The 27,186-nt window shown below is 46.2% G+C and overlaps 2 protein-coding genes across 2 annotated transcripts in view; one reads left to right on the forward strand and one right to left on the reverse strand.

Annotated features, from left to right (window-relative positions):
• Positions 1–27,186, reverse strand: part of SLC5A10 (solute carrier family 5 member 10) — a 114,388-nt gene that overhangs the window by 19,811 nt on the left and 67,391 nt on the right. Inside the window, exons 10-11 of the mRNA XM_075318347.1 lie at positions 9,881–9,988; positions 9,596–9,746 (exon numbers count right to left, since the gene is read on the reverse strand). Of these exons, the coding sequence (XP_075174462.1) occupies positions 9,596–9,746; positions 9,881–9,988 (259 nt within the window). The remainder of the gene's footprint in view (positions 1–9,595; positions 9,747–9,880; positions 9,989–27,186) is intronic.
• FAM83G (family with sequence similarity 83 member G) overlaps positions 19,200–27,186 on the forward strand; it is a 35,878-nt gene continuing 27,891 nt past the window's right edge. Inside the window, exon 1 of the mRNA XM_075318336.1 lies at positions 19,200–20,472. Within this exon, the coding sequence (XP_075174451.1) occupies positions 19,990–20,472 (483 nt within the window). The 5' untranslated portion in view covers positions 19,200–19,989. The remainder of the gene's footprint in view (positions 20,473–27,186) is intronic.

A 27,186-nucleotide genomic window follows, 5' to 3' on the forward strand; every position in this document is an offset into this window, starting at 1 on the left:
GTGGGCGGGGCCAAGCGGATGGTGATGCCCACCTACAGGTCCTGAGGTGTCAGGGGAGGGAATAAGACAGGTCAGACAGAGAGAGAGGAGTGTGAAGTGACAGGGTGGTCAGGTGTTGGAGCCCCTGGACTACCGGACTACTGACTAGGTGGCAGTCGGCAGACAGGGCCACAGGCGACGGAGATCCGGTCGCGGGAGACCTTAAGTCGACCGGAGCAGGGTTGTAGCCTGCCAGTACTGACAGCGGGAATCCAGTCCGGAGGCCGTGCATGACGGGGTACCTGGACCCTAGAGCAAGGACAACTTCAAGCAGCTTTCTAATTGACCATCCGGGGGCAAGATTTCAGGTCTTGTCCCACAGGAGGCCCAGATAGAGCGAGACAGAAGCCCAATGAGGGGGATGGGGCTCCGCAATTGCCTGCTAAGATCCCACTGGTCAGTTCTCGCGGGCCACAGCTCCCAACACATAGTATCACCGGAAGTGGACTTCCCCGATTCAAGCGGAGTAGGCAACAACAAGGACACAACACTAAAGGCAGGAGGAAAGGACCCCTGTTTGCTGTACCAGGGTGTGGGACGCGAACACCCCCCGCCGGAGGTCACCGGTCACTGTTACTCTGTGTGAAGTATTCAGAACTGTGAGTACACCAACACCATCCAGTCCAACCCTGCAGATTGCTCTCCTCTGCCCCATCTCACCTGTATTGGGGCCCCAAGACTACACCTCCCCTACCCGTGGAGGGGATAGCATCCAGCTGCCCCACTCCATCGATCCCAGGCATCACCCCCCAGCCACGGGTGGCGTCACTGACAAAAACCTCTCCTATACAAATCCCCCTTTTCACTTGCGGGCAACGGACGGGTGGTCAGGCCCGGGTCGGGCTTCCCCTCGAGCCACCGCCACGACCCCGGGTCTGAGCATCTCGAGCAGCCCCCCTGCCGTGGCCCGTCCCTGCCCGCAACAGCAGGATCTATTTGTCATGGGGCCAAATCAAAGGTTGATGAGGCAAAGTCAAATATCACCAAATCGATCGGTGATGGGGCGAAGTCAACTATGGATGCCACAATATTCTTGGCAGCTAAGCTAATGTGAAGAATCAGGATTCCCTTGTACTTGTTCTAGAGCCATAATGAAGGTCTTAAAAGAACCAAACAAAAGTGACAACAAACAACTGTAATTAAAGAGGTTTTCCCACAAATAAAAAGTACACTTTAATCAATAGCTCTTGGGATAATAATAAGTTCCACAATTGGATGTGATTAAAAAAAATGTCCCTGTGCTGAGATAATCTTATATATGTGTCCTGCTGTGTACTGTGTAATGGCCGTGTCTGACCGTACAGGAACATGGTCTGATCATACCACATCTCCCGGGCCGGGGAGGACACAAAAGAGTATGCAGATATTATACAGCACAAAAATCCATTGCAGGAATTCAGACAAATCCCTGTAATCCGACTTTAATGATATAGTTAAGAATAATTGACAGCTCCCATAATTGGACCTGTTAATGAGACAGATATGTTAATTATTAATAGCCTTGTTCCAACCTAGAGACTGTAAAATTGGTCACATCCGATAATGATCTAATGAATTCAAAGAGAGAAAATGCACCAAAGTAGAAAGTTTAAGTAGAATATAAAGGTATTAGAGGATTATGCCGGTCTTCATAGTCTACATTATCCACCAAGTTCCCAGTGGTAAATGCGCACTTAAAGGGTTGTTTCCCATATTTATAAGTAGATATTGTTGGATAGAGCTCGTAACCCGAAGCATTTTTGCAATTTACTGCTTATTAAAATTTGCAGCCGTTCTTGAGATATTCACACTTTTCTTTTGGTTACAGCCCATTGCCAAGGAGACCGACCACCGCTGCTGTCTAGCTTGTAAGCACAGACTTGAAACTGTCTGAGATTAGGATATACCAGTGTGTTCTGACTTCAAAACAATGTGTACAAGCTCAATAGATAAGACCTTGTAAGCACTGCGCACGTTCTGCTTCCTAGCAGTAGTGGTCGGTTTCCAAGGCAACAAGCTGTAAACAAAAGAAAAGTGTTAATGTCTCAAGAACGGATGCAAATTTCAATAAGCAGTAAATTGCAAATTTGCTTGTATTTACAAGAACTATCCAACCATATAAATTTATGAAGATGAAAAAAAACCCCTTTAAGTATGCATTTAGGGCTTGGAACTTGGTGTACAATGTAGATAGACATGTGGGCCAACATAATCCAATAAAAAAGTTATAAGCTGATAACAGAGAGTACCTGTGATGCTAGACACTACGAGCAGTATGAATAGAAGGGTAGTCAGACAAGCCGGGATCATAAGCTAAGAGGTAATGTATAAGGTTCAGGGAGCAGACAGAGACATGATCAGGAAGAGGTCTGAGGTCAGAAGCCGGGAGGTAATGTATAAGATTCAGGAAGCAGACAGAGATGTGATCAGGAAGAGGTCTGAGGTCAGAAGCTGGAGGTAACATATAAGGTTCAGGGAGCAGACAGAGATGTGGTCAGGAAGAGGTATGAGGTCAGAAACCGGTATGTAACATATAAGGTTCAGGGAGCAGACAGATGTGATCAGGAAGAGGTCCGACGTCAAAAGCCGGGAGGTAACATATCAGGTTCAGGGAGCAGACAAAGACGTGATCAGGAAGAGGTCCGAGGTCAGAAGCCGGGAGGTAACATATAAGGTTCAGAGAGCAGACAGAGACGTGGTCAGGAAAAGGTATGAGGTCAAAAGCTGGGAGCTAACGTATAAGGTTCAGGGAGCAGAGACGTGGTGAGGAAGAGGTCCGAGGTCAGAAGCCAGGAGGTAACATATAAGGTTCAGGGAGCAGACAGAGACGTGGTCAGGAAGAGGTCCGAGGTCCGAAACCAAGATCAGAACACTTACACCAGACAAGAGCCAAGAGCACTCTGAGCAAACAGGAAGTACAACTGGTGAAGTTCAGACAGAGCAAACCCAGTAAAGAAACAGAGCAATCACATCTGTGAAGGGACCTCCCAAAACCAGCATGGACCCTAATACTGAAAGACAACCTGTCAGCAAGTGCACAAGACACATAGCAGAGCATTTTCACACGCAAAATGCTCTGCACAGCGGAACCATGACAGTACCACTTACTGTAATTAATTGTGATCTGCAGGGAAAGCACTCAAATTTGTAACAGCGCCACCAAAGGAGAACTTAAGCGTTACACCGCAGTCATTGAAATCTTGGACAATCTGCTGAGATCTGGGTCCTCCAGGCCAGGAGACGCTCCTTGCTCCTCCTCTCTCCCGCACAGACCTGCGGTGATGCACTAAGTGGTTCTTCCTGTCAGTAATTTTTGTGCTGAAGGTGAAAACAGCACATTTCTCTGCCCGGTCGTGCAGCGACTTGTCGGCATTTCTATCGTGTCTCAGGTCCTGATGACTATCTCATGCAGGTTTGGCATTTACGGTGTAATCGCTGACCTAGATGTGTGATCTCCAGACAGATGTAATCAACATTACGTGTCTTCATTAATCCCGAATAACAAGCGCAAAAGGACATTTTTTCTTACTAATGAAAATATTTATCATTATCTTCTCTTATAATGGCTGATGATTCTATATAGTGCAAGAGAAGTCTCCTCAGGGGTGGAACCACGGCCGTAACGGTCACGGGAAGCTAACTGCTGAAGATCAGCCATGGCCAAAGATGAAGCCTGGAAGTCTCCAGAGATAATTGAAATAAGAGAACTTTACACCCAAAATTGTGTTTTCAGCCCCCAAAATCAAATCAGCGGGAGTTTCCCTTCTAGGCAAACTGCTGTTCACTGGTGTAATCCGCAAAGACAGCGGGACAGATAACAGGAAGTGGGGGCGTGGCTTTATATTTCTACAGGAAGTGGGGGCGGGGCTTATATCGCTACAGGAAGAAGGGCGAGGCTTTATATTGCTACAGGAAGTGGGGGTGGCGCTTGATATTGCTACGGGACGTGGGGGTGGGGCTTTATATCTCTACAGGAAGTGGGGCAAGGCTTTATATCTCTACAGGAAGTGGGGCGGAGCTTTATATTTCTACAGGAAGTGGGGCGGGGCTTTATATCTCTACAGGAAGTGGGGCGGGGCTTTATATTTCTACAGGAAGTGGGGGCGGGGCTTTATATTTCTACAGGAAGTGGGGCGGGGCTTTATATCTCTACAATAAGTGGGGTGAGGCTTTATATCTCTACAGTAAGTGGGGTGGGGCTTTATATCTCTAAAATAAGTGGGGTGAGGCTTTATATCTCTACAGTAAGTGGGGTGAGGCTTTATATCTCTACAGTAAGTGGGGTGAGGCTTTATATCTCTACAGTAAGTGGGAGCAGGGCTTTATCTCTACAGTAAGTGGGGGCAGGGCTTTATCGCTCTACAGTAAGTGGGGGCAGGGCTTTATCGCTCTACAGTAAGTGGGGGCAGGGCTTTATCTCTATAGTAAGTGGGGGCAGGACTTTATCGCTCTACAGTAAGTGGGGGCGGGGCTTTATAGCTCCACAGTAAGTGGGGGCAGGGCTTTATCTCTACAGTAAGTGGGGGAAGGGTTTTAATTCTACAGTACGTGGGGGCAGGGATTTAGCTCTACAGTAAGTGGGGGCAGGGATTTAGCTCTCTACAGTAAGTGGGGGCAGGGCTTTATCGCTCTACAGTAAGTGAAGGCAGGGCTTTATCACTACAGTAAGTGGGGGCAGGGCTTTATCGCTCCACAGTAAGTGGGGGCAGGGCTTTATCTCTACAGTAAGTGGAGGCAGGGCTTTATAGCTCCACATTAAGTGGGGGCAGGGCTTTTTAGCTCCACAGTAAGTGGGGGCAGGGCTTTATCTCTACAGTAAGTGGGGGCAGGGCTTTATCGCTCCACAGTAAGTGGGGGCAGGGTTTTATAGCTCCACAGTAAGTGGGGGCAGGGCTTTATCTCTACAGTAAGTGGGGGCAGGGCTTTTTAGCTCCACAGTAAGTGGGGGCAGGGCTTTTTAGCTCCACAGTAAGTGGGGGCGGGGCTTTATAGCTCCACAGTAAGTGGGGGCGGGGCTTTATAGCTCCACAGTAAGTGGGGGCGGGGCTTTATAGCTCCACAGTAAGTGGGGGCGGGGCTTTATAGCTCCACAGTAAGTGGGGGCAGGGCTTTATCTCTACAGTAAGTGGGGGCAGGGCTTTATCGCAGGACAGTAAGTGGGGGCAGGGCTTTATAGCGCCACAGTAAGTGGGGGCAGGGCTTTATAGCGCAACAGTAAGTGGGGGCAGGGCTTTATCGCTAGACAGTAAGTGGGGGCAGGGCTTTATGGAATGGAAGAAATAAGTGTGACTCCATCTAAAGGATCAGGTTTATCAGAAAGTTCTGGATAAGTGTCGTACTATTGGATCTAAGGAAAGCCCGGCACTAGATTCACTCCTCAGTAAAATATGTAATGGATGGAGGCAATGAATGACTCGTCCTTTCTGGCTTCTTCCGTAGTGCGCTTACCAGGCAGTCCGTCCAAAGTAAGGTGTCCAAAGTCAGGAGCACGAGGACAACCATCCAGAATGAGGTCTATGGCATGGTGTAAGTGCATTGTGGTGGACATTAGGGGGCGCCATCTATAGATCTGTGTGGGTTTTACACAATGCGTATGATTAGGGGGAACATGGCTGGCATCCAGTAGATATCATTACGGGGGCCACACATGGCTGGTTACATTGGAAATTTCACATGCAGGAAATAAAACCTGTTTGTGGTTATTCCGAGACGCGGTGACTTATCAGACAATGTGTAATTAACCTAATTAAAATATCTCAAAATAGATGAGATACGAGGGAACAAACCTCCGTCCCAGACTGACCCGACTGGCTCCAGATGAAGCCACTTTATAGCAGCTTCCCCGAGGGCAGCCGCCGACGTCACCGCTCGTCCCGATACCAAGGAGCGAAGACTGGGAGGCATAACACGTGACGAGGGCTGCGATCGGGATCAAAGCCTCAGGTAGTGGCTCATCAAGAAGCTTTGCCACGAGGAAAGCGCTATTGTATTCAAAAAAGCGTGGCACTACTATTGTATCCAAAAAAGAATGGTACTCTCGGATCTAAGGAAAGCGTGGCACTATTAGATCCAAAAAAGTCTGGCATTCTTGAATGTAAGGAAAGTGTGGCAGGCACAATTATATCCAAAAACGTATGACACTATTGTTTCCAAAAAAGAATGATACTCTTGGATCTAACGTAAGTGTGGCACTATTAGATCCAAAAAAGTGTGGCACTCTTGGATCTAACGTAAGTGTGGCACTATTGTATAAAAAAAAGTGTGGCACTCTTGGATGTAGGGAAAGTGTGGCACTATTGTATAAAAAAAAAGTGTGGCACTCTTGGATCTAAGAAAAGTGTGAAACTATTGTATTAAAAAAAAAAAAAAGTGTAGCACTCTTGGATCTAAAGAAAATGTGGCACTATTGCATCCAAAAAAGTGTGGCACTCTTGGTTCTAATAAGGAAAAGGTCGCACTATTGTATCCAAAAACATATGGCACTTTTGGATCTAAGGAAAGCATTGCACTATTGTATACAAATAAGTGTGGCACTGTTGGATCTAAGGAAAGTGTGACACTATTGTATAAAAAAGTGTGGCACTCTTGGATGTAGGGAAACCGTGACACTATTGTATAAAAAAAGTGTGGCACTCTTGGATCTAAGGAAAGTGTGGCACTATTGTATCCAAAAACATATGGCACTTTTGGATCTAAGGAAAGCATTGGACTATTGAATACAAATAAGTGTGGCACTCTTGGATTTAAGGAAAGTGTGGCACTATTGTATAAAAAAAGTGTGGCACTCTTGGATGTAGGGAAAGTGTGGCACTATTGTATAAAAAAAAAAGTGTGGCACTCTTGGATCTAAGGAAAGTGTGACACTATTGTATAAAAAAGTGTGGCACTCTTGGATGTAGGGAAAGCGTGGCACTATTGTATAAAAAAAAAGTGTGGCACTCTTGGTTCTAAGGAAAAGGTGGCACTATTGTATCCAAAAACATATGGCACTTTTGGATCTAAGGAAAGCATTGGACTATTGAATACAAATAAGTGTGGCACTCTTGGATTTAAGGAAAGTGTGGCACTATTGTATAAAAAAAAGTGTGGCACTCTTGGATGTAGGGAAAGTGTGGCACTATTGTATAAAAAAAAGTGTGGCACTCTTGGATCTAAGGAAAGTGTGGCACTATTGTATGCATAAAAAAAAGTGTGGCACTCTTGGATCTAAGGAAAGTGTGGCACTATTGTAAAAAAAAAAAACAAAAACGTGGCACTCTTGGATCTAAAGAAAGTGTGGCACTATTGCATCCAAAAAAGTGTGGCACTCTTGGCTGTAAGGAAAAGGTGGCACTATTGTATCCAAAAACATATGGCACTCTTGGATCTAAGGTAAATGTGGCACTATTATATAAAAAAGTTACATTCTTGGAGTTAAGGAATGCATGGCACTATTATAACACCCCCCCCAAAAAAAAAGCGTGGCACTATTGTATCCAAAAAGCTGTGGCACTATTGTATGCAAAAAGCTGTGGCACTATTGGATCTAAGGAAAGTGTGGCACTTTTTTCAGTCTCCATATGTGGTGAATAAAGAAGATAAAGCCAGAAAAAAATAACAGTTGTCCTTTTGGCTTCTTCTCCAGTGCACTCCCCGGGCGTTACACCCAGGTCTAGTGTCATAGCTTGGTGAGAAGTTTCAGGTCTGGCAACTCTTGCACCTCTGTCATATTGTGGGCATGAGACCCCCATACACATTAGATGCCGGTCTTCCCTGACTCCCCTGTACACGTGGATACGTGGCTTGGCGGAGCATGTATGTGATTTCAATATGGAGAACGCCACTGGTGAAGGCTTATTTCCTAGGAGAATGAAAGGATGGGGCAGATAGAATCAAACTGCCCGATCTTCATCTGGTAGTAGGTGGGTGGCCGTCCCCACCAGAATCGGTAAGTTCCGTGTACGGAAAGGCCGTAATACACATTGAAGTTGTCACCGGTGGAGCATCTGATGGGTGTGGAGACCTCCCGAATCTGCTAGGAAAGGATATAAAAGGCTAAAATTTCAACACCCAATTATATTGATCCAAAGGCAGATACGCCGCTGCTCGATGGCAGACCACGGCTGACTACAGTCTACACTCGATAGATACAGACTGACTGGAGTAGGACGAAGAAACCATCAACTTTACATCACTTTCCTTTAGAAAAAAAATAAACGAGTCCGCCCCCTACATAATAACTAGATATAAATCTTCTCTTTATCCTCAGGTAACTCATAAAACCGAGAACTATGTAAACCAATCTTCATCTCACATGTCAGGAGCTGCCAGTAATCGGAGAATGGAAGGGTGTAACCCCAAAAACCAAAGAACCGTTCCCCGAAAATCAACTAATCCCAAGCAAGTATCAAGAGCACCATACACATTAGGGTAAAAATGGGGCAAACAGGAAAATATGGCCGAGATCGGACGAAAGTCTCTTGAAAAGGGGACCTCTTGATACATCTATATTTGGTCGGGGTATGGGGTGGACTCTATCATAGAGAGGACAGGAACACTTGGCCAAGCTGAGCGTTGCTGGGCATAAGGGAGTTGGGTGAACGATGGATTGACTGACACCTGTCTAATGAAAGGGGCCTAAGACCCTTAGACGTCCACTGATGTTGGGTATGTTGGTTACTGCGATGAACTACAGAGGACAGACACTACACATTGTACAAAGCAGTGCTGTCCCAGCTCTGTAAACTGTTAACCTCCATGGCCGTCCCCAGTGCAAGTGCTGGATGTCGGGTCCCCACTGATTCAATTTTGATGACCTATCATCAATCCTGGCCATGGACAATTCCTTTAAATTATATCTAATGGGAGGAATCTAGGTGACAACCAACATAAACTACAAACAAAACCCAGTCTAACCCCCTCCTATCCAATACGGCTTACTGGTCCCATCTAGAGGCAATTACACAAATGATCAAAGGTCCGTGAACGTGCTCCAGAACCCTACATAAAATTATCTCACTTCAATATTTTACAAATGTAATAGTAACACGATAAGGGAGCATACTGCTTACCCAACGCATTTCAGACTCGGTTCCCAGGCTGCATTCACACTGGACTTCAATTGAGATCTTAAGATGTCATATACAATGGACGATCACTAAAGGACGTGACCATGTATATGTGACCATGTATATGACATGACCATGGATATGACTGATATGAGCTACACATCGGAGAGTGAAGTTGTGGGCTTAATAGCCATAATGGAGGACCCTTATGGCTTTATCCCCCGGAGAGAAGCCCTGTTTCCCTCCCTACTGTATGGCTTTGCTTGTAGGAACCCGGATGACCATCAGATGGAAGATCCTATAATGTCCACATGGATGGTCTATAGCAGTGTTACTCAACTCCAGTCCTCAAGACCCACCAACAGATCATGATTTCTGGTTTTCTTCAATCAGGTTTTCAGGATTTCCTTAATGTTGCAAAGGTGATGGAATTATTCCCTGTCTAACATTGAGGAAAACCTGAAAACATGATCTGTTGGTGGGTCTTGAGGACTGGAGTTGAGAAACACTGGTCTATAGGGTCACCTCACCTTCCCACCAGAAGAAGCTCCTTCTCATTGGCGTTCTTCCTGATCTTCCTCCAAATGTCCATAGTGAAGAGAGTGCTGCTGCTGTTAAATATGGAGGTCAAGGAAGACATGAGAGCCGCCATCATGACTGCGATCATAAGACCACGAAGACCTTCCAGAATAATGGAAACAAGAAAGAGGGAAAAAAGGAGGGAGATATAAGGGTGATTTTCCAGCTGCTACGTATCTTCTGTGGATTATATCATCAGACTGATCTGTTATCACGTCTGTCCGATGTCCTCTTACCACTTGGCATCAGTTCGATCACCAGCTTTGGATATGCAATGTTGGAGCAACCAACCTCAGCTCCACAAACTTTCACACACTCTTCCGGGACGACACATCCAACGGCATCTGCAAGACAAAGTATCAGATATAAGATGAAGATCACTTGCTCAAATGGTCATTGTGGGAGAAAAATGCTTGATTTTAGGTTTTCAGTACATAAAGTTCTTCCTGACATCTACATTGGGCAGAAGATAGTCCTATGAGGCCTCCTAAGATATTAGGGCTTCCAAAAATAAGTCAATCATCCCCTTTCTAGGAGTAGAATCGTGTCTTCTCTATTGAAGACTGATGGAATTGGAGCAGATCTTTTCTCCTCTAATGAAGACCATGCTCATGTCCTGTTTGGATTGGATACTAATGTCCACCACTTAGGGTAAGGAGGAATGGTGCCCTCATAGGATTGAAAATGGACATCCATCAGTCAGGATCAGGAGAGCACACAATCTTTCCCGCTCAAAGAGGCCTCCTCAGATGTCAGGCCTTCAAACTAGTGAGATCTCTCTTTCCTATGACCATGATCATGTCCTCATTTGATTCAGGCTGACATCCACTGATCAGGATTAGCAAAGTAGACAATCTTTCCTGTTCAATTTAGGCCTCCTAAGATATCAGGCCTTCCAACTAGTGAAATCTATCCTTCCTATGAGCATGATGATGTCCTCATTGGATTAAGACATCTACTGATCGGAATCAGGACAGTAGACAATCTTTCCTGCCCTATGAGGCCTCCTAAGATGTCAGGCCTTCCAACCAGTGAAATCTCTCTATCCTATGAGGATGATGATGTCCTCATTGGATTGAAGACTGACATCCAATGATCGGGATCAGGATATTAGACAACCTTTCCTACTCTATGAGGCCTCCTACGATGTAAGGCCTTCCAACCAGTGAAATCTCTCTATCCTATGAGCATGATGATGACTTCCTCATTGGATTGAAGGTGGACATCCACTGATCAGGAGAGTACACATCTTTCCTGCTCAATGAGGCCTCCTCAGCTGTCAGGCCTTCCAACTAGTGAGATCTACCCTTCCTTTGAGAAACATGGTGTCTTCATTGGATTGAAGACTGACATCCACTGATTGGGATCAAGACAGTAGACAATGTTTCCTACTCTATGAGGACTCCTCAAATGCCAGACTCTGTAATAAGTCACTCCTGCCCTTCCTAAGACTTTAATCAGGTCGTTTTCGGACTCAAGACTAACTTTCACTAATTAGGATTAAGAAAAATGCAGTTTGTTTCTACTCTCTGAGACCTCCTCAGATGACCATCAATCCCACCAGTCAGTCCTCCGCTTCTTAGAAGGAAGCATGATCATGCCCTATTTGGATTACAGACCAATATCTACATAGGGAGCAGATCGTTCCTCCTCTATGTGGCCACCTTAGATGCCAGGCTTTCCAACTAGCCCTTCCTAAAATTGAGTCGTCTTGGGACTGAAGACTGATGTCCACTGATCAGGAGAGGAGCAGATCTTTCCTCGATTGCCAATTCTGTGGTCTATGGGTCAATTGAGCATTATCTGGTTATTATCTTCACACTTAATGAAATCTATGGGATAACGATGATGTCTCTTGTCTCAGAGGAGGTGATCAGTTTCCGGTGAAGATTCCCAGTTGATGTCCGAGCCCCGGGTCTGGTTTTTGGTTGATTTATTACTTAGTTACATCATTTTGCACATTATGTTTACGTGTTGGAGAAGTTCTCCAGATCTTCCCCCTCCTCCGGCCGACAGTAGACTCGGTGCCGTACCCTTGTATAAACCTTTTCGCCGAGTGCAATCCTGCCCATTAATCTCTCCGGCTCAGAACTTGAGAAAGAATTTGTGGATTCGAAATCTTCTGGCAACTTTGTATGAAATCTTTGTTCCAGATAACAAATCCCAGACTCCGGTCTCGGCACGGAATATTCTCTGGCAGATCCATGTGTGCACGCCGGGCGGCTGCGGTTAACTCTTGATTTGGCTGTATCCCTTAAATTAGGGCACCGAACGCAACCTAAAGGGCACCAAGTCATCTGATACTTCGGGCCACGGCACCAAGTTAATAATAATATGCCATTATATAGCTAAGAGTGGCACTGTTACAGGGGTAATGTGGATGGCTATTATGGGGGCACTGTGGATGGCTTCATTATGGGGCACTGTGGATGGCTCCATTATGGGGCACTGTGGATGGCTTCATTATGGGTCACTGTGGATGGCTCCATTATGGGGCACTGTGGATGTGTTTATTATGGGGCACTATGGGTGGCTTCATTATGGGCACTGGGCATGGCTCCATTATGGGGCACTGTGGATGGCTCCATTATGGGGCACTGTGGATGTGTTTATTATGGGTCACTGTGGATGGCTTCAGTATGGGGTACTGTGGATGGCTCCATTATGGGGTACTGTGGATGGCTCCATTATGGGGTACTGTGGATGGCTTCAGTATGGGGTACTGTGGATGGCTTCAGTATGGGGTACTCGGGATGGCTCTATTATGTGGTACTGGGGATGGCTATTACAGGGGCACTGTGGATGGCTTCTAATGGGGCACTGTAGATGTCACTATTATGGGGGGCACTGTGGATGGCTCTATTATGGGAGCAATGTGGATGGCTTCATTATGGGCACTGTGGATGGCTTTATTATGGGGGAACTGTGGATGGCTCTATCATGGGGCACTGTGGATGGCTCTATTATGGGGGCACTGTGGATGGCTTCATTATGGGCACTGTGGATGGCTCTATTATGGGGGAACTGTGGATGGCTCTATTATGGGGGAACTGTGGATGGCTCTATCATGGGGCACTGTGGATGGCTCTATTATGGGGCACTGCGGATAGCTCTATCATGGGGGCACTGTGGATGGCTCTATTATGAGGGCACTGGATGGCTCTATCATGGGGGCACTGTGGATGGCTACATTATAGGGTAAATGTTGATGGCTCTATTATGGGGCACTATGGATGGCATGGCTCTATTATGGGGGCAAAGTGGATAAATCTTTTATGGGTGCATAGTGGCTCTTTTATGGGAATTATTTGTCTGCCCCTATTATTGTATCTTTTTGACTGACCTTTTATGTTCATGGGGAACTTTTTCACACACACACACACACACACACACACACACACACGCACGCACGCACGCACGCACGCACGCACGCGCACACTGTATATACAGTATATATATTGCCATTCGTACGCTGTGCAAGTGCGTTACACAGGAGAAAAGTCACAGTAACAGTCCCTGGAGTCACAGTCACTGAGCGCTTGCTCTTAGGACTCACTCAGGTAATGTTGTGCTGGGTGTGTGAGGTGCGGGCGAGGTGCGGGGCTGCAACGGCTGCTGAGAGGACGATTATACAAGAAAGTCACATGACACAAGAATGCCGCGTACAGCGCTGTGCAAGATAAACACAGGCAACATTACCAGGCACAGGGTGCAGTGAGTAAGGGTGCAGGATAAAAAATAGTGAGTAAGGGCACAGGATAAAGAATAGTGAATAAGGATGCAGAATAAAGAATAGTGGGTAAGGGCGCAGGATAAAGAATAGTGGGTAAGGGCGCAGGATAAAGAATAGTGGGTAAGGGCGCAGGATAAAGAATAGTGGGTAAGGGCGCAGGATAAAGAATAGTGAGTAAGGGTCCAGGATAAAGAATAGTGGGTAAGGGCGCAGGATAAAGTATAGTGGGTAAGGGCGCAGGATAAAGAATAGTGGGTAAGGGTGCAGGATAAAGAACAGTGAGTAAGGGTGCAGGATAAAGAATAGTGAGTAAGGGTGCAGGATAAAGAATAGTGAGTAAGGGTGCAGGATAAAGAATAGTGAGTAAGGGTGCAGGATAACAAATAGTGGGTAAGGGTGCAGGATAAAGAATAGTAGGTAAGGGTCCAGGATACAGAATAGTGAATAAGGGCTCAGAATTAAAAATTGTGATTAATGGCGCAGGATTCAGTGTAGTGAGTAAGAGCACAGGATTCAGTATAGTGAGTAAGGCCACATGATTCAGTGTAGTGAGTAAGGCCGCAGGATTCAGTGTAGTGAGTAAGGGCGCAGAATTCAGTGTAGTGAGTAAGGGCGCAGAATTCAGTGTAGTGAGTAAGGGCGCAGAATTCAGTGTAGAGAGTAAGGGCGCAGAATTCAGTGTAGAGAGTAAGGGCGCAAGATTCAGTGTAGTGAGTAAGGGTGCAGAATTCAGTGTAGAGAGTAAGGGCGCAAGATTCAGTGTAGTGAGTAAGGGCACAGGATTCAGTACAGTGAGTAAGGGTGCAGGATATTGTGTAGTGAGTAGGGGCACAGGATTTAGGGTAGTGAATAAGGGCACAGGAGTCAGTGTAGTGAGTAAGGGCGCAGGATTCAGTGTCGTGAGTAAGGGCACAGAATTTAGTGTACTGAGTAAGGGCGCAGGAGTCAGTGTAGTGAGTAAGGTTACAGAATTCAGTGTAGTGAGTAAGGATGCAGGATTCAGTGTAGTGAGTAAGGGTGCAGGATTTAGTGTAGTGAGTAAGGGCGCAGGATTTAGTGTAGTGAGTAAGGGCACACAATTTAGTGTAGTGAGTAAGGGCGCATGATTCAGTGTAGTGAGTAAGGATGCAGGATTCAGTGTAGTGAGTAAGGGCGTAGGATTTAGTGTAGTGAGTAAGGGCGCAAGATTCAGTGTAGTGAGTAAGGGCACAGGATTCAGTACAGTGAGTAAGGGTGCAGGATATTCAGTGTAGTGAGTAGGGGCACAGGATTTAGTGTAGTGAATAAGGGCACAGGAGTCAGTGTAGTGAGTAAGGGCGCAGGATTCAGTGTAGTGAGTAAGGTTACAGAATTCAGTGTAGTGAGTAAGGGCGCAGGATTTAGTGTAGTGAGTAAGGGCACACAATTTAGTGTAGTGAGTAAGGGCGCAGGATTCAATGTTGTGAGTAAGGATGCAGGATTCAGTGTAGTGAGTAAGGGCGCAGGATTTAGTGTAGTGAGTAAGGGCGCAGGATTTAGTGTAGTGAGTAAGGGTGCAGGATTCAGTGTAGTGTGTAAGAGCGCAGGATTCAGTGTAGTGAGTAAGGTTACAGAATTCAGTGTAGTGAGTAAGGATGCAGGATTCAGTGTAGTGAGTAAGGATGCAGGATTCAGTGTAGTGAGTAAGGGCGCAGGATTTAGTGTAGTGAGTAAGGGTACAGGATTCAGTGTCGTGAGTAAGGGTGCAGGATTCAGTGTAGTGAGTAAGGGCGCAGGATTTAGTGTAGTGAGTAAGGGTACAGGATTCAGTGTCGTGAGTAAGGATGCAGGATTCAGTGTAGTGAGTAAGGGCGCAGGATTTGGTGTAGTGAGTAAGGGCGCAGGATTTAGTGTAGTGAGTAAGGGCGCAGGATTCGGTGTAGTGAGTAAGAGCACTATCATCGTGAGGACAGGTGCAGGATTCGGTGGGAGTTCTGCTTTCCTGCGCAGCGGTTTTGATATCTGCCTCTTCACATTTCGGAGCTGTGATCCCTCCTGTGTGAGCGGAGAGGACGGTCGCCTCATACACACTAATAGGAATGACCTTGTGACACTCATAAGTTGCTATGCCGCTATCTGGCAGGCGGCCATATTGACGGTCACAGATAAGAAGCCATTGTCACTGTGTACACATCCCTGGTGTCTCATGCCCCGGGGAGGCGCACCATCGCTGTATTGCCTCTCCATAGGACCCCTGACCGGGAACCTCCACCAGATACACCAGGGAATAGTCCATACAGTGTGTAATACCGCCTGATACACCGGGGAATAGTCCATACAGTGTGTAATACCGCCTGATACACCAGGGAATAGTCCATACAGTGTGTAATACCGCCTGATACACCGGGGAATAGTCCATACAGTGTGTAATACCGCCTGATACACCGGGGAATAGTCCATACAGTGTGTAATACCGCCTGATACACCAGGGAATAGTCCATACAGTGTGTAATACCACCTGATACACCGGGGAATAGTCCATACAGTGTGTAATACCGCCTGATACACCGGGGAATAGTCCATACAGTGTGTAATACCGCCTGATACACCGGGGAATAGTCCATACAGTGTGTAATACCGCCTGATACACTGGGGAATAGTCCATACAGTGTGTAATACTGCCTGATACACCAGGGAATAGTCCATACAGTGTGTAATACCGCCTGATACAAAGGAGAATAGTCCACACAGTGTGTAATACCTCCTGATACACCAAGGATAGTCCATACAGTGTGTAATACTGCCTGATACACCAAAGAATAGTCCATACAGTGTGTAATACCGCCTGATACACCGGGAATAGTCCATACAGTGTGTAATACCGCTTGATACACCAAAGAATAGTCAATATAGTGTGTAATACCGCCTGATGCATAGAGAATAGTCCATACAGTGTGTAATACCGCCTGATACACCAAAGAATAGTCCATACAGTGAGTAATACCGCCTGATACACCAGGAATAGTCCATACAGTGTGTAATACCGCCTGATACACCAAAGAATAGTCCATATAGTGTGTAATACCGCCTGATACATAGAGAATAGTCCATACAGTGTGTAATACCGCCTGATACAAAGAATAGTCCACATAGTGTGTAATACCGCCTGATACACCAAGAATAGTCCATATAATGTGTAATACCGCTTGATACACCAAAGAATAGTCCATATAGTGTGTAATACCGCCTGATACAAAGGAGTATAGTCCACACAGTGTGTAATACCGCCTTAAACTCCGGGGAATAGTCCATACAGTGTGTAATACTGCCTGATACACAGGGAATAGTCCATACAGTGTGTAATACTGCCTGATACACCAGGGAATAGTCCATACAGTGTGTAATACCGCCTGATACACCAAAGAATAATCCATATAGTGTGTAATACCACCTGATACACCAAAGAATAGTCCATATAGTGTGTAATACTGCCTTATACTCCGGGGAATAGTCCATATAGTGTGTAATACCGCCTGATACACCAAAGAATAGTCCATATAGTGTGTAATACCGCCTGATACACCAAAGAATAGTCCATATAGTGTGTAATACCGCCTGATACACCAAAGAATAGTCCATATAGTGTGTAATACCGCCTGATACACCAGGGAATAGTCCACACAGTGTGTAATACCGCCTGATACACTGGAGAATAGTCCACACAGTGTGTAATACCGCCTGATACACTGGAGAATAGTCCACACAGTGTGTAATACCGCCTGATACACTGGAGAATAGTCCACACAGTGTGTAATACCGCCTGATACACTGGAGAATAGTCCACACAGTGTGTAATACCGCCTGATACACCAGGGAATAGTCCATACAGTGTGTAATACCGCCTGATACACCGGGGAATAGTCCATACAGTGTGTAATACCGCCTGATACACCAGGGAATAGTCCATACAGTGTGTAATACCGCCTGATACACCGGGGAATAGTCCATACAGTGTGTAATACCGCCTGATACACCGGGGAATAGTCCATACAGTGTGTAATACCGCCTGATACACCAGGGAATAGTCCATACAGTGTGTAATACCACCTGATACACCGGGGAATAGTCCATACAGTGTGTAATACCGCCTGATACACCGGGGAATAGTCCATACAGTGTGTAATACCGCCTGATACACCGGGGAATAGTCCATACAGTGTGTAATACCGCCTGATACACTGGGGAATAGTCCATACAGTGTGTAATACTGCCTGATACACCAGGGAATAGTCCATACAGTGTGTAATACCGCCTGATACAAAGGAGAATAGTCCACACAGTGTGTAATACCGCCTGATACACCAAGGATAGTCCATACAGTGTGTAATACTGCCTGATACACCAAAGAATAGTCCATACAGTGTGTAATACCGCCTGATACACCGGGAATAGTCCATACAGTGTGTAATACCGCTTGATACACCAAAGAATAGTCAATATAGTGTGTAATACCGCCTGATGCATAGAGAATAGTCCATACAGTGTGTAATACCGCCTGATACACCAAAGAATAGTCCATACAGTGAGTAATACCGCCTGATACACCAGGAATAGTCCATACAGTGTGTAATACCGCCTGATACACCAAAGAATAGTCCATATAGTGTGTAATACCGCCTGATACATAGAGAATAGTCCATACAGTGTGTAATACCGCCTGATACAAAGAATAGTCCACATAGTGTGTAATACCGCCTGATACACCAAGAATAGTCCATATAATGTGTAATACCGCTTGATACACCAAAGAATAGTCCATATAGTGTGTAATACCGCCTGATACAAAGGAGTATAGTCCACACAGTGTGTAATACCGCCTTAAACTCCGGGGAATAGTCCATACAGTGTGTAATACTGCCTGATACACAGGGAATAGTCCATACAGTGTGTAATACTGCCTGATACACCAGGGAATAGTCCATACAGTGTGTAATACCGCCTGATACACCAAAGAATAATCCATATAGTGTGTAATACCACCTGATACACCAAAGAATAGTCCATATAGTGTGTAATACTGCCTTATACTCCGGGGAATAGTCCATATAGTGTGTAATACCGCCTGATACACCAAAGAATAGTCCATATAGTGTGTAATACCGCCTGATACACCAAAGAATAGTCCATATAGTGTGTAATACCGCCTGATACACCAAAGAATAGTCCATATAGTGTGTAATACCGCCTGATACACCAGGGAATAGTCCACACAGTGTGTAATACCGCCTGATACACTGGAGAATAGTCCACACAGTGTGTAATACCGCCTGATACACTGGAGAATAGTCCACACAGTGTGTAATACCACCTGATACACCGAGATTAGTCCACACAGTGTGTAATACCGCCTGATACACCGGGAATAGTCCATACAGTGTGTAATACTGCCTGATACACCGGGAATAGTCCATACAGTGTGCAATACCGCCTGATACACCAGGGATGTATGGTATCTATGTGTGCAGAGCACAGTGTAGTTATGGGGGCGCAGACACAGCACAGTCCCATGAGCGCTGCTTGTATTATGGGGGCACTGAGATTATACACGTATATAGCACTATTCTGGTGAGCACTATAGGGCTGTATGGTTCTATTATGGGGATCATATATGGTTCTATACTGGGAAAGTGTGATTACTTCTTATAGGGGGAGTTCATTATGGGGGCACTGTTGTGGGCGTGTCCTGTGTCTGGAGGCGGGGCTTGTTTTGCACAATGGATTTCGCCCGCAGAGCTCACTCTCCAGCAGGGACAGGTCACATGACGGTGGGAGTCTTGGAGGGGGCGTGTCCGGGTCACGTGCTGATGCGGGGCGGGGCTGAGCTCTGCCGCTGCCGCTTTTACCTGTCCAGTCCGGGAGCGGCTGCTGCACACACTGCACAGAGATCCGGGAGTGAGACCGGCTGCGGGACGGCGGGAACCCGGACACTGGCGGCAATACCGGCACCATGGGAGAGCAGAGCGGCAGCAGCGCCGGAAGCCACTAGATCCACTCCTGTACACGGGACCGTCCTCTATAGAACTTCTCCAGGGATCTCCACCAGCAGCAATCACATCCAGTAGGGGATCTTTTCAAGTTGGGGTCTCTCCTAGCTGAGATCTTTTCCAGTTGGGGGTCTCTCCTAGTTAGGGTCTCTCCTAGCTGAGATCTTTTCCAGTTGGGGGTCTCTCCTGGTTGGGGGTCTCTCCTAGCTGAGATCTTTTCCAGTTGGGGGTCTCTCCTGGTTGAGAGTCTCTCCTAGTTGGGATTTTTTCCAGTTGGGGGTCTCTCCTGGTTGAGGGTCTCTCCTAGTTGGGATCTTTTCCAGTTGGGGGTCTCTCCTGGTTGGGGGTCTCTCCTAGCTGAGATCTTTTCCAGTTGGGGGTCTCTCCTGGTTGGGGGTCTCTCCTAGCTGAGATCTTTTCCAGTTGGGGGTCTCTCCTGGTTGGGGGTCTCTCCTAGTTGGGATCTTTTCCAGTTGGGGGTCTCTCCTGGTTGGGGGTCTCTCCTAGTTGGGATCTTTTCCAGTTGGGGTCTCTCCTGGTTGAGAGTCTCTCCTAGTTGGGATCTTTTCCAGTTGGGGTCTCCACCAGCAGGACCTGAGGATCCCTCACCATGGCTCTCTCCCAGATCCAGTGCTTGGACAATAATAATGTGAACTGGAGATCCAGTGAGACCAAGCCCGAGTTCTTCTACAGCGAGGAGCAGCGGCTGGCGCTAGAAGCTCTGGTGTCCACCGGGCAAGATGCCTTCAGCGAGGTGGTCAAGAAGGAGAACATCAGAGACTTCCTGTCTGAGGTGGAGCTGGCCAAGATCGTGAGCCGGGTGGAAGCCTTTGACCCTGACTCTAGTCACCCTAGGAAAAATGGGGACAAGTCTGATCAGGAAGGAGAAGGGGACCCCCAGGAAGGGGTGGAACATTCCTTGGAATATTGGCCGGATAAGTCGGACTGTCCCATTCCGGAGTTGGATTTGGGTTGGCCGGACACGGTGGCCTACAGAGGAGTGACCCGGGCTACTGTGTACATGCAGCCACCCATCGATAGCCAGCCTCATATCAAAGAGGTGGTCAGGAAGATGATCACACAAGCCCAGAGGGTGAGTCCAGTTGATGAATATCTATAGACATCAGTTCCAGCAACTAGTCAGACTTTTTGGAGTGTGCAGTGGCAATAAGAGGGCACGTGCTCCACTGTGGGGTGGCTGTGGGGCCCTTAGCGGTACTTGAAGTCTTAGTGAAACTTACAATAGGTAGTGTCCAACACCAAGAAGGGGCGCCCATTTTTATTATAGATGTAGCCTCATGAGTTACCTATCCCCTAGTGTAGATCAAAGGCCACCTTGTAGATGATTGATCTTAGAGGGGTGGTCTAGTTTACCCCTTTCTATGTTGTCATCCCTCCATTGGTCGATAGCCAGGTTGGACCTCCATTCATCTCACTGGGTGGCCAACATTTTTTATTTCAGCATGACTGCAAGGTCCAATATATACATCCATGTGTTCAAATATAGACCACAGCAATGGACCATGTCTGAATGTGGCCCAATAGCTAATGGGAAACCCCTAAGGACCATCAGCTCAATACATGGTCAAGATATCTGCACACATGGACCATGGTTGATGTCACATTCCCACCCCAGTAGGATTAAGTCGGTTTGCTGGTGCCAACCCATAGTAATGGGCATGTTCATGGGGTTAGAGGACGTGCCCCAGTCTTAATACTAGCGCGTAAATATATATTTGGGCACTATTTTTGACGGGGGGGGGGGTAGAGTTCTTTGAGTAGATGGTATGAGGTCCGGTTTTGGGTGAGAATTTGGTCCTGTTGAATATCATTGGGTTTTTGGACCTGTTGGATAATATTAGTGCTCTATGCACGTAGTTTTGGTCAAGTCTTGCCCTTCTGCTTCCGGCGTGTCTTCACCATCCCTGTGGTAACGTGTTGTTGGATGGATGTGCCAGACATGCTGGATCATGACCTGTGACGCGTTAAGGCTCGGCCCGTGACTTCACGGGGTGACTCACCGTGAGCATGATCTCAGAGGAAGCTGCACTATATGGGGGTGCCAACAGCTTGGTATTTGTATGGGTGATGTAAGGGGAGTATAGGTGGCACGATTTGCCTGCTGATGTGACCTTTCACTGGTTGGCAGTCCTGGTTACTCTTGAGTCCAGGACTAGATTAATGGCCCTGACGTAGTCTCGGGCAAAGGTCCTTACTATGGAATCGTACAATTATCCGGTTATACCAGTATAATGCCTGATTCAAATCTGGCATTTGTTTTATATCTTCCCCTACACTTTAAATTGTAGGGGTTGAAACAAGTGCTTCACATTGTAACAGACTGGCTCCACTTATCTGGTCCCTGTGAGGATGAATGTGTTTACTTACATGTCCTTGACGAGGTCTGCTTGGCAAGAACATTTGTCATAAACTCACTAGTGGAGTAGACTCACGGTTAATGTAACTACAGTGCCTGTTATTTGAATTCTGGGACTGAATTTTGAAAAATGTAAATCTGGACTATAAAAAGGACTTAAAAATGGAACCTGTAACTTGGAAATCCATTAATTTTCAAATTAGTTGCCATGGCCTTTTTTGGGGTTAGAACCGTGCCCATTGCGGTACCCAAAAGTTGTATCATTCACTATAGCAATAGGAAAATCTTGTCTGTGTAACTTTACAACCTGTTCAGTAGGATTATTGTTACCGCACATGTGATCAAAGTGGGGTATTTCTGACCCACGGATGGATGACTGTTATAGTAGCATTGTGTGTATGTGACATGAAAATGACAGTGACATTCCTCTGTCGTGCCGTCTCTGTGAATTCAGGGGAAAGGGTGTTTGGCTGGTATAACACAGAAATACAGTGAATATTTTCTTTCTGGTGGTCGGACAATAGGTGGTAGGTAACGGAATACAGACTTGGCATCCCTATTCGCAGAGCTCCGGCGTTTATGCTTTGTTTGAGCGTGGGTCTCTATGGAGGATATGACCCGGGCTACCAGAGCTCTGAAGTGGCTGATAACCGGAAACTATAACTTTTATTCACCTGGACTGCAAGTTGCATGTCCCTATAAAACTGATCCGGTGATCGATCCATAGCTTTTCCTATCTATGCGATTGCATTATATAGTCGCGTAGGCGCAGTTACGGTTGAGTTTATGGCGAGGCTTCACCCTGGATACATATAATCCTTTGCACAAACATGTCCTCGTCGTAATAGGGACACGTCATTGACGAAAACTGGCCCTTGGGAGCAGACTGTGGCTCGCCCGCTCAATGGACTTACATATTTTCTTAAAGAACCCTTGCGTGTTTATCACACCTCCCCTCCCCCTCCCCCCAACAACAAAAAATCCCTTGTACGAAATATTTTTATACAGGAATGCACCTCCGGCTGCTGTATTGCTGCATGACCAGTCAGATTTGCCATTGGGGACTATAAGGAAGTATGTAGACTCGGCCTTGTTATTATGAGAAAATTGCTTAAATAGCAATTCCCCCATACACAGTGTTTCAGTGTAGATGTGCACCTGATAAGATGAGATCACTGATCCCCTGTGAACTTTCTCCGAGTCTTTTCCCGGAAAGTTATGTGCCAGGAAGTCCGGACATAATGGGATCCGTCGATCGGTGATTAACCTTTATGAATCAGCATGTACAATCGCTATATCCGCTGTCTGCTCCGCGCAGTCTGAGTGCGCACCAGCAACGCACGGCTGCTATTCCTGGAATGTGGGGTGGGGAGATATTTTTTTCAGATATAAATGTTTTTTTTCTTGTTTTTTTTTTTTTTTTTTTTTAAAGGGATTGTCCACTTTTATACGAATAATGAAAAGTCCAGAGATTTCCTAATTGATTACCATTTTGAAGATCTCTGCTTGCTGGCAGTGAATGAGGACATTGTTTCAGTTCGAAAGACCTGAGACGTCGCACAGCTGGGATTTTGCTACAATGTTATCCAAGATGACATTTTCTGACTACTTGGGTCCGATTCACAGTCCGGACCCTCAGTCTTCTTCTCTCTTGGTCGTCTTCCGTTCAGTTTTATTTTTTTAGGATACGGAAAACACTGATGAGACGTTTAAAAAACAAACAAAAAATAAATAAACAAAAAAACGGACACATGGAAAATGAAGGGATGAAGAATTTTGTTGAGCGGACCCGAACCGGAAATATCCGGATCCGCGCGGTTTGAGCAGCAGATCCGAGTCCGACCCGGGATTCCGAGTGCACTGTCCGGATTCGGGGTTTTTTTTTGTCTCTCTCTCTTTCTCTCTTTCTTCTCTCTCTCTCTCTTTCTCTTCCTCTCTCTTCTTCTCTCTCTCCTCTCTTTCTTCTCTCTCCTCTCTCTTTCTTCTCTCTCTCTCTCTTTCTCTTCCTCTCTCTTCTTCTCTCTCTCCTCTCTTTCTTCTCTCTCCTCTCTCTTTCTTCTCTCTCCTCTCTCTTTCTCTCTCTCCCTCTCTCTTCTTCTTCTCTCTTCTTCTTCTTCTCTCTTCTTCTTCTTCTTCTTCTCTCTCTCCTTCTCTCTCTCTCCTTCTTCTTCTCTCTCTCTTCTCTCTCTTCTTCTCTCTCTCTCCTTCTCTCTCTTCTTCTCTCTCTCTCCTTCTCTCTCTTCTTCTCTCTTCTTCTTCTCTCTCTTCTTCTTCTCTCTCTTCTTCTCTCTCTTCTTCTCTCTTTCTTCTCTCTCTCCCTCTCTTCTTCTTCTCTCTTTCTTCTTCTTTCTTCTCTCTTCTCTCCTCTCTTCTCTCTCTCTCTCTTCTTTCTCTCTCTCCCTCTCTCTTCTTCTTCTCTCTTTCTTCTTCTTTCTTCTCTCTTCTCTCCTCTCTTCTCCTCTCTCTCTTCTCTCTCCCTTCTCTCTCCTCTCTCTTCTTCTCTCTCTTCTCTCTCCCTTCTCTCTCCTCTCTTCTTCTCTCTTCTCTCTCCTCTCTCTCTTATCTCTCTCTCTTCTTATCTCTCTCTTATCTCTCTCTTCTTATCTCTCTCTCTCTTCTTATCTCTCTCTCTTATCTCTCTCTTCTTATCTCTCTCTCTTCTTCTCTCTTCTCTCTCTTCTTCTTCTCTCTTTCTTCTCTCTCTTCTCTCTCTCTTTCTTCTCTCCTCTCTCTATTCTCTCTTCTCTCTCCCCTCTCTCTTCTTCTCTCTTTCTCTCTCTTCTCTCTCTTTCTTCTCTCTTCTCTCTTCTTTCTTCTCTCTCTTCTCTCTCCCCTCTCTCTTCTTCTCTCTTCTCTCTTTCTTCTCTCTCTTCTCTCTCTTTTCTCTTCTTCGCTCTCGCTTCTCTCTTCTTCTCTCTCCCCTCTCTTCTTATCTCTCTTCTTCTCTCTCTCTTCTCTCTTCTTTCTTCTCTCTCCTCTCTCTATTCTCTCCTCTCTCCCCTCTCTCTCCTCTCTCTTCTTCTCTTTCTTCTCTCTCTATTCTCTCTTCTCTCCCCTCTCTCCTCTCTCTCTTCTCTCTTTCCTCTTTCTTCTCTCTCTTCTCTCTTCTTCGCTCTCGCTTCTCTGTCTTCTTCTCTCTCCCCTCTCTTATTTCTCTTCTCTCTCTTCTTCTCTCTCTCTTATCTCTCTTCTTATCTCTCTTCTTATCTCTCTTCTTCTCTCTCTCTTCTCTTTTCCTCTCTCTTCTCTCTCTTCTTCTCTCTCTCTCTCTCTCTCTATTCCCTCCCCCCGTCCCAGATTCCGCTCCTCATAGACATATATTGCCCGGATTCCGGATCGGATCTCGGACTTCTGAGTCAACACGACAATGATCCGCCGGACCCGGATTATAAGCGATCCGCTCAACTCTAATGAAGAAAAGACATTTGTGTATAAAGGCTAATAATGATGAGCTTGTTACATTGTATCAGTAAATGGATCCATCTGCAATCCCTGTAGACTGGATACAATTGTAGTAAATCCTCCACTGTGAGAGTTTGCTACAATTGTATCCAATCTACAGGGATAGATACTGTATTCCAGGTGACGGCAGATCTCTAGCGCTCACTGAGTGATGGTTGTGCCATCCCTGGAGCCCCCTCTTTAATGAGACCCCATTTTGTGCATAGTCTAGGTGGTTATCCAGGCTGGCACTCGAGGGGGTCCAGCGGTCAGATTGCCCCCGAACGGCCATCACTTTCTTGGTCTCATTCACACTTCTGTATCAGAACACGGATTGTTGGCGTTTTTATGCTTTTTCCGTCTTTTAACCCTTTTTTTTCTTCATTTTTTTGCTCTGATTTTAGATCTTCCGTCACAAAACAAATGACGCACAATGAACAAGCGTGCTTTTAAAAAAAGGAATGGAGATACGTGTGTGCGTGGCCACCTCTCCTTCCCTGGAGGCCTGGTTCTCCATAGATGCAGTGGGAGCCACATTTTTTGGCTTTTTCTCACGATTGTGCCATAACTGTCACCTATTGCCTTCTATGGGTTTTAAATTGTACCTGTACTGACCCCATGGAACATGGGCGGGGTGTTTATAAAACAAACAAAGACATTCCAAACAACTAAAAAATGTGACTAAATGAGCTTTAAAGGGTTATTCCCAAAATTAAAAGTTATCACCTATACAAAAGGATAGTCTGAGCCCCCACCAGTCCTGAGAACGGGGCTTTGAAATGTCATTTCGGAATGGAGTGGTGGCCAATTCATTGTCTATTGTACTGGCGGAGATGCAGAATACAGCAGTCCAATAGACAGTGCATGGGGAAGGTACATGTGCACATCCACTCCCAATTCATTGTCTATTGTACTGGCGGAGATGCCGAATACCGCAGTCCTATAGACAGTGCATGGGGAAGGTACATGTGCACATCCACTCCCAATTTATTGTCTATTGTACTGGCAGAGATGCCGAATACCGCAGTCCTGTAGACAGTGCATGGGGAAGATACATGTGCACATCCACTCCAAATTCATTGCCTATTGTACTGGCGTAGATGGCAGAGTACAGCTCTCCCCTTTTTCCGGCAGTCCTATAGACAGTGAATGAGGAGTGGCCATGCGCACATCCACTCCCAATTCATTGTCTATAGGATTGCTCGAAAAAGCGGAGCACTGTACTCTGTACTCTGCCCTCTGCACCAGTACAATAGACAATGAATTGGGAGGTGATGTGCACATGTACCCTCCCCATTCACGGTCTATAGGACTGCTGGAAAAAGCGGAGCTTTTTACTCTGCTATCTCTGCCAGTACAATAGACAATGAATTGGGAGTGGATGTGTGCATTTCCACTCCCCATTTACTGTCTATAGGACTGCTGGAAAAAGTGGAGCGCTGTACTCTGCCAGTACAATAGACAATGAATAAGGCAGAGGTGTGTGTGCGCAAGCACCAATTCATTCCGGAATTTCTTTTTAGAGCCGGATTCCTGGGATCTGTGGGGGTCCCAGCAGTTGCACCCCACCAATCCACCACCATCCTTTAATAGAGAAAAATCCCTTTAAGTCTGTGTGAATCTAAAGCCGGCCATATATGTTAGGATAAGGTTGCTCTCACCTGATTTTGGCAGAATTGAGAATGGGAATGTTTGATTTCACCAAGTGACCGCCGGCGCCTTTATTGCTGTGTGACCGGTCAGATACCCATTATGTAGACAGGTGTGAACGAGCCCTTTAAAGGGCAGAAACTGATGGCCATATTGCTAGGGAAGGCGATCACTTACTGTTTGGGGCAGTCTGACCCCCATTTCAGTGTAGGGGGCTTTGCCCTCCTGGAATCTAGCAAATAAAATGCAAAAAAGGGGTCTCTGCCCGTCATTCTCATGATTAAGGGGGCACAACCACCCGTCAGCGCGATCTGCTGTCACCTGCTATGGCTGCAATAT

This window comes from Anomaloglossus baeobatrachus, chromosome 7 (genome assembly GCF_048569485.1).
Source record: "Anomaloglossus baeobatrachus isolate aAnoBae1 chromosome 7, aAnoBae1.hap1, whole genome shotgun sequence".
Lineage (NCBI taxonomy): Eukaryota > Metazoa > Chordata > Amphibia > Anura > Aromobatidae > Anomaloglossus > Anomaloglossus baeobatrachus.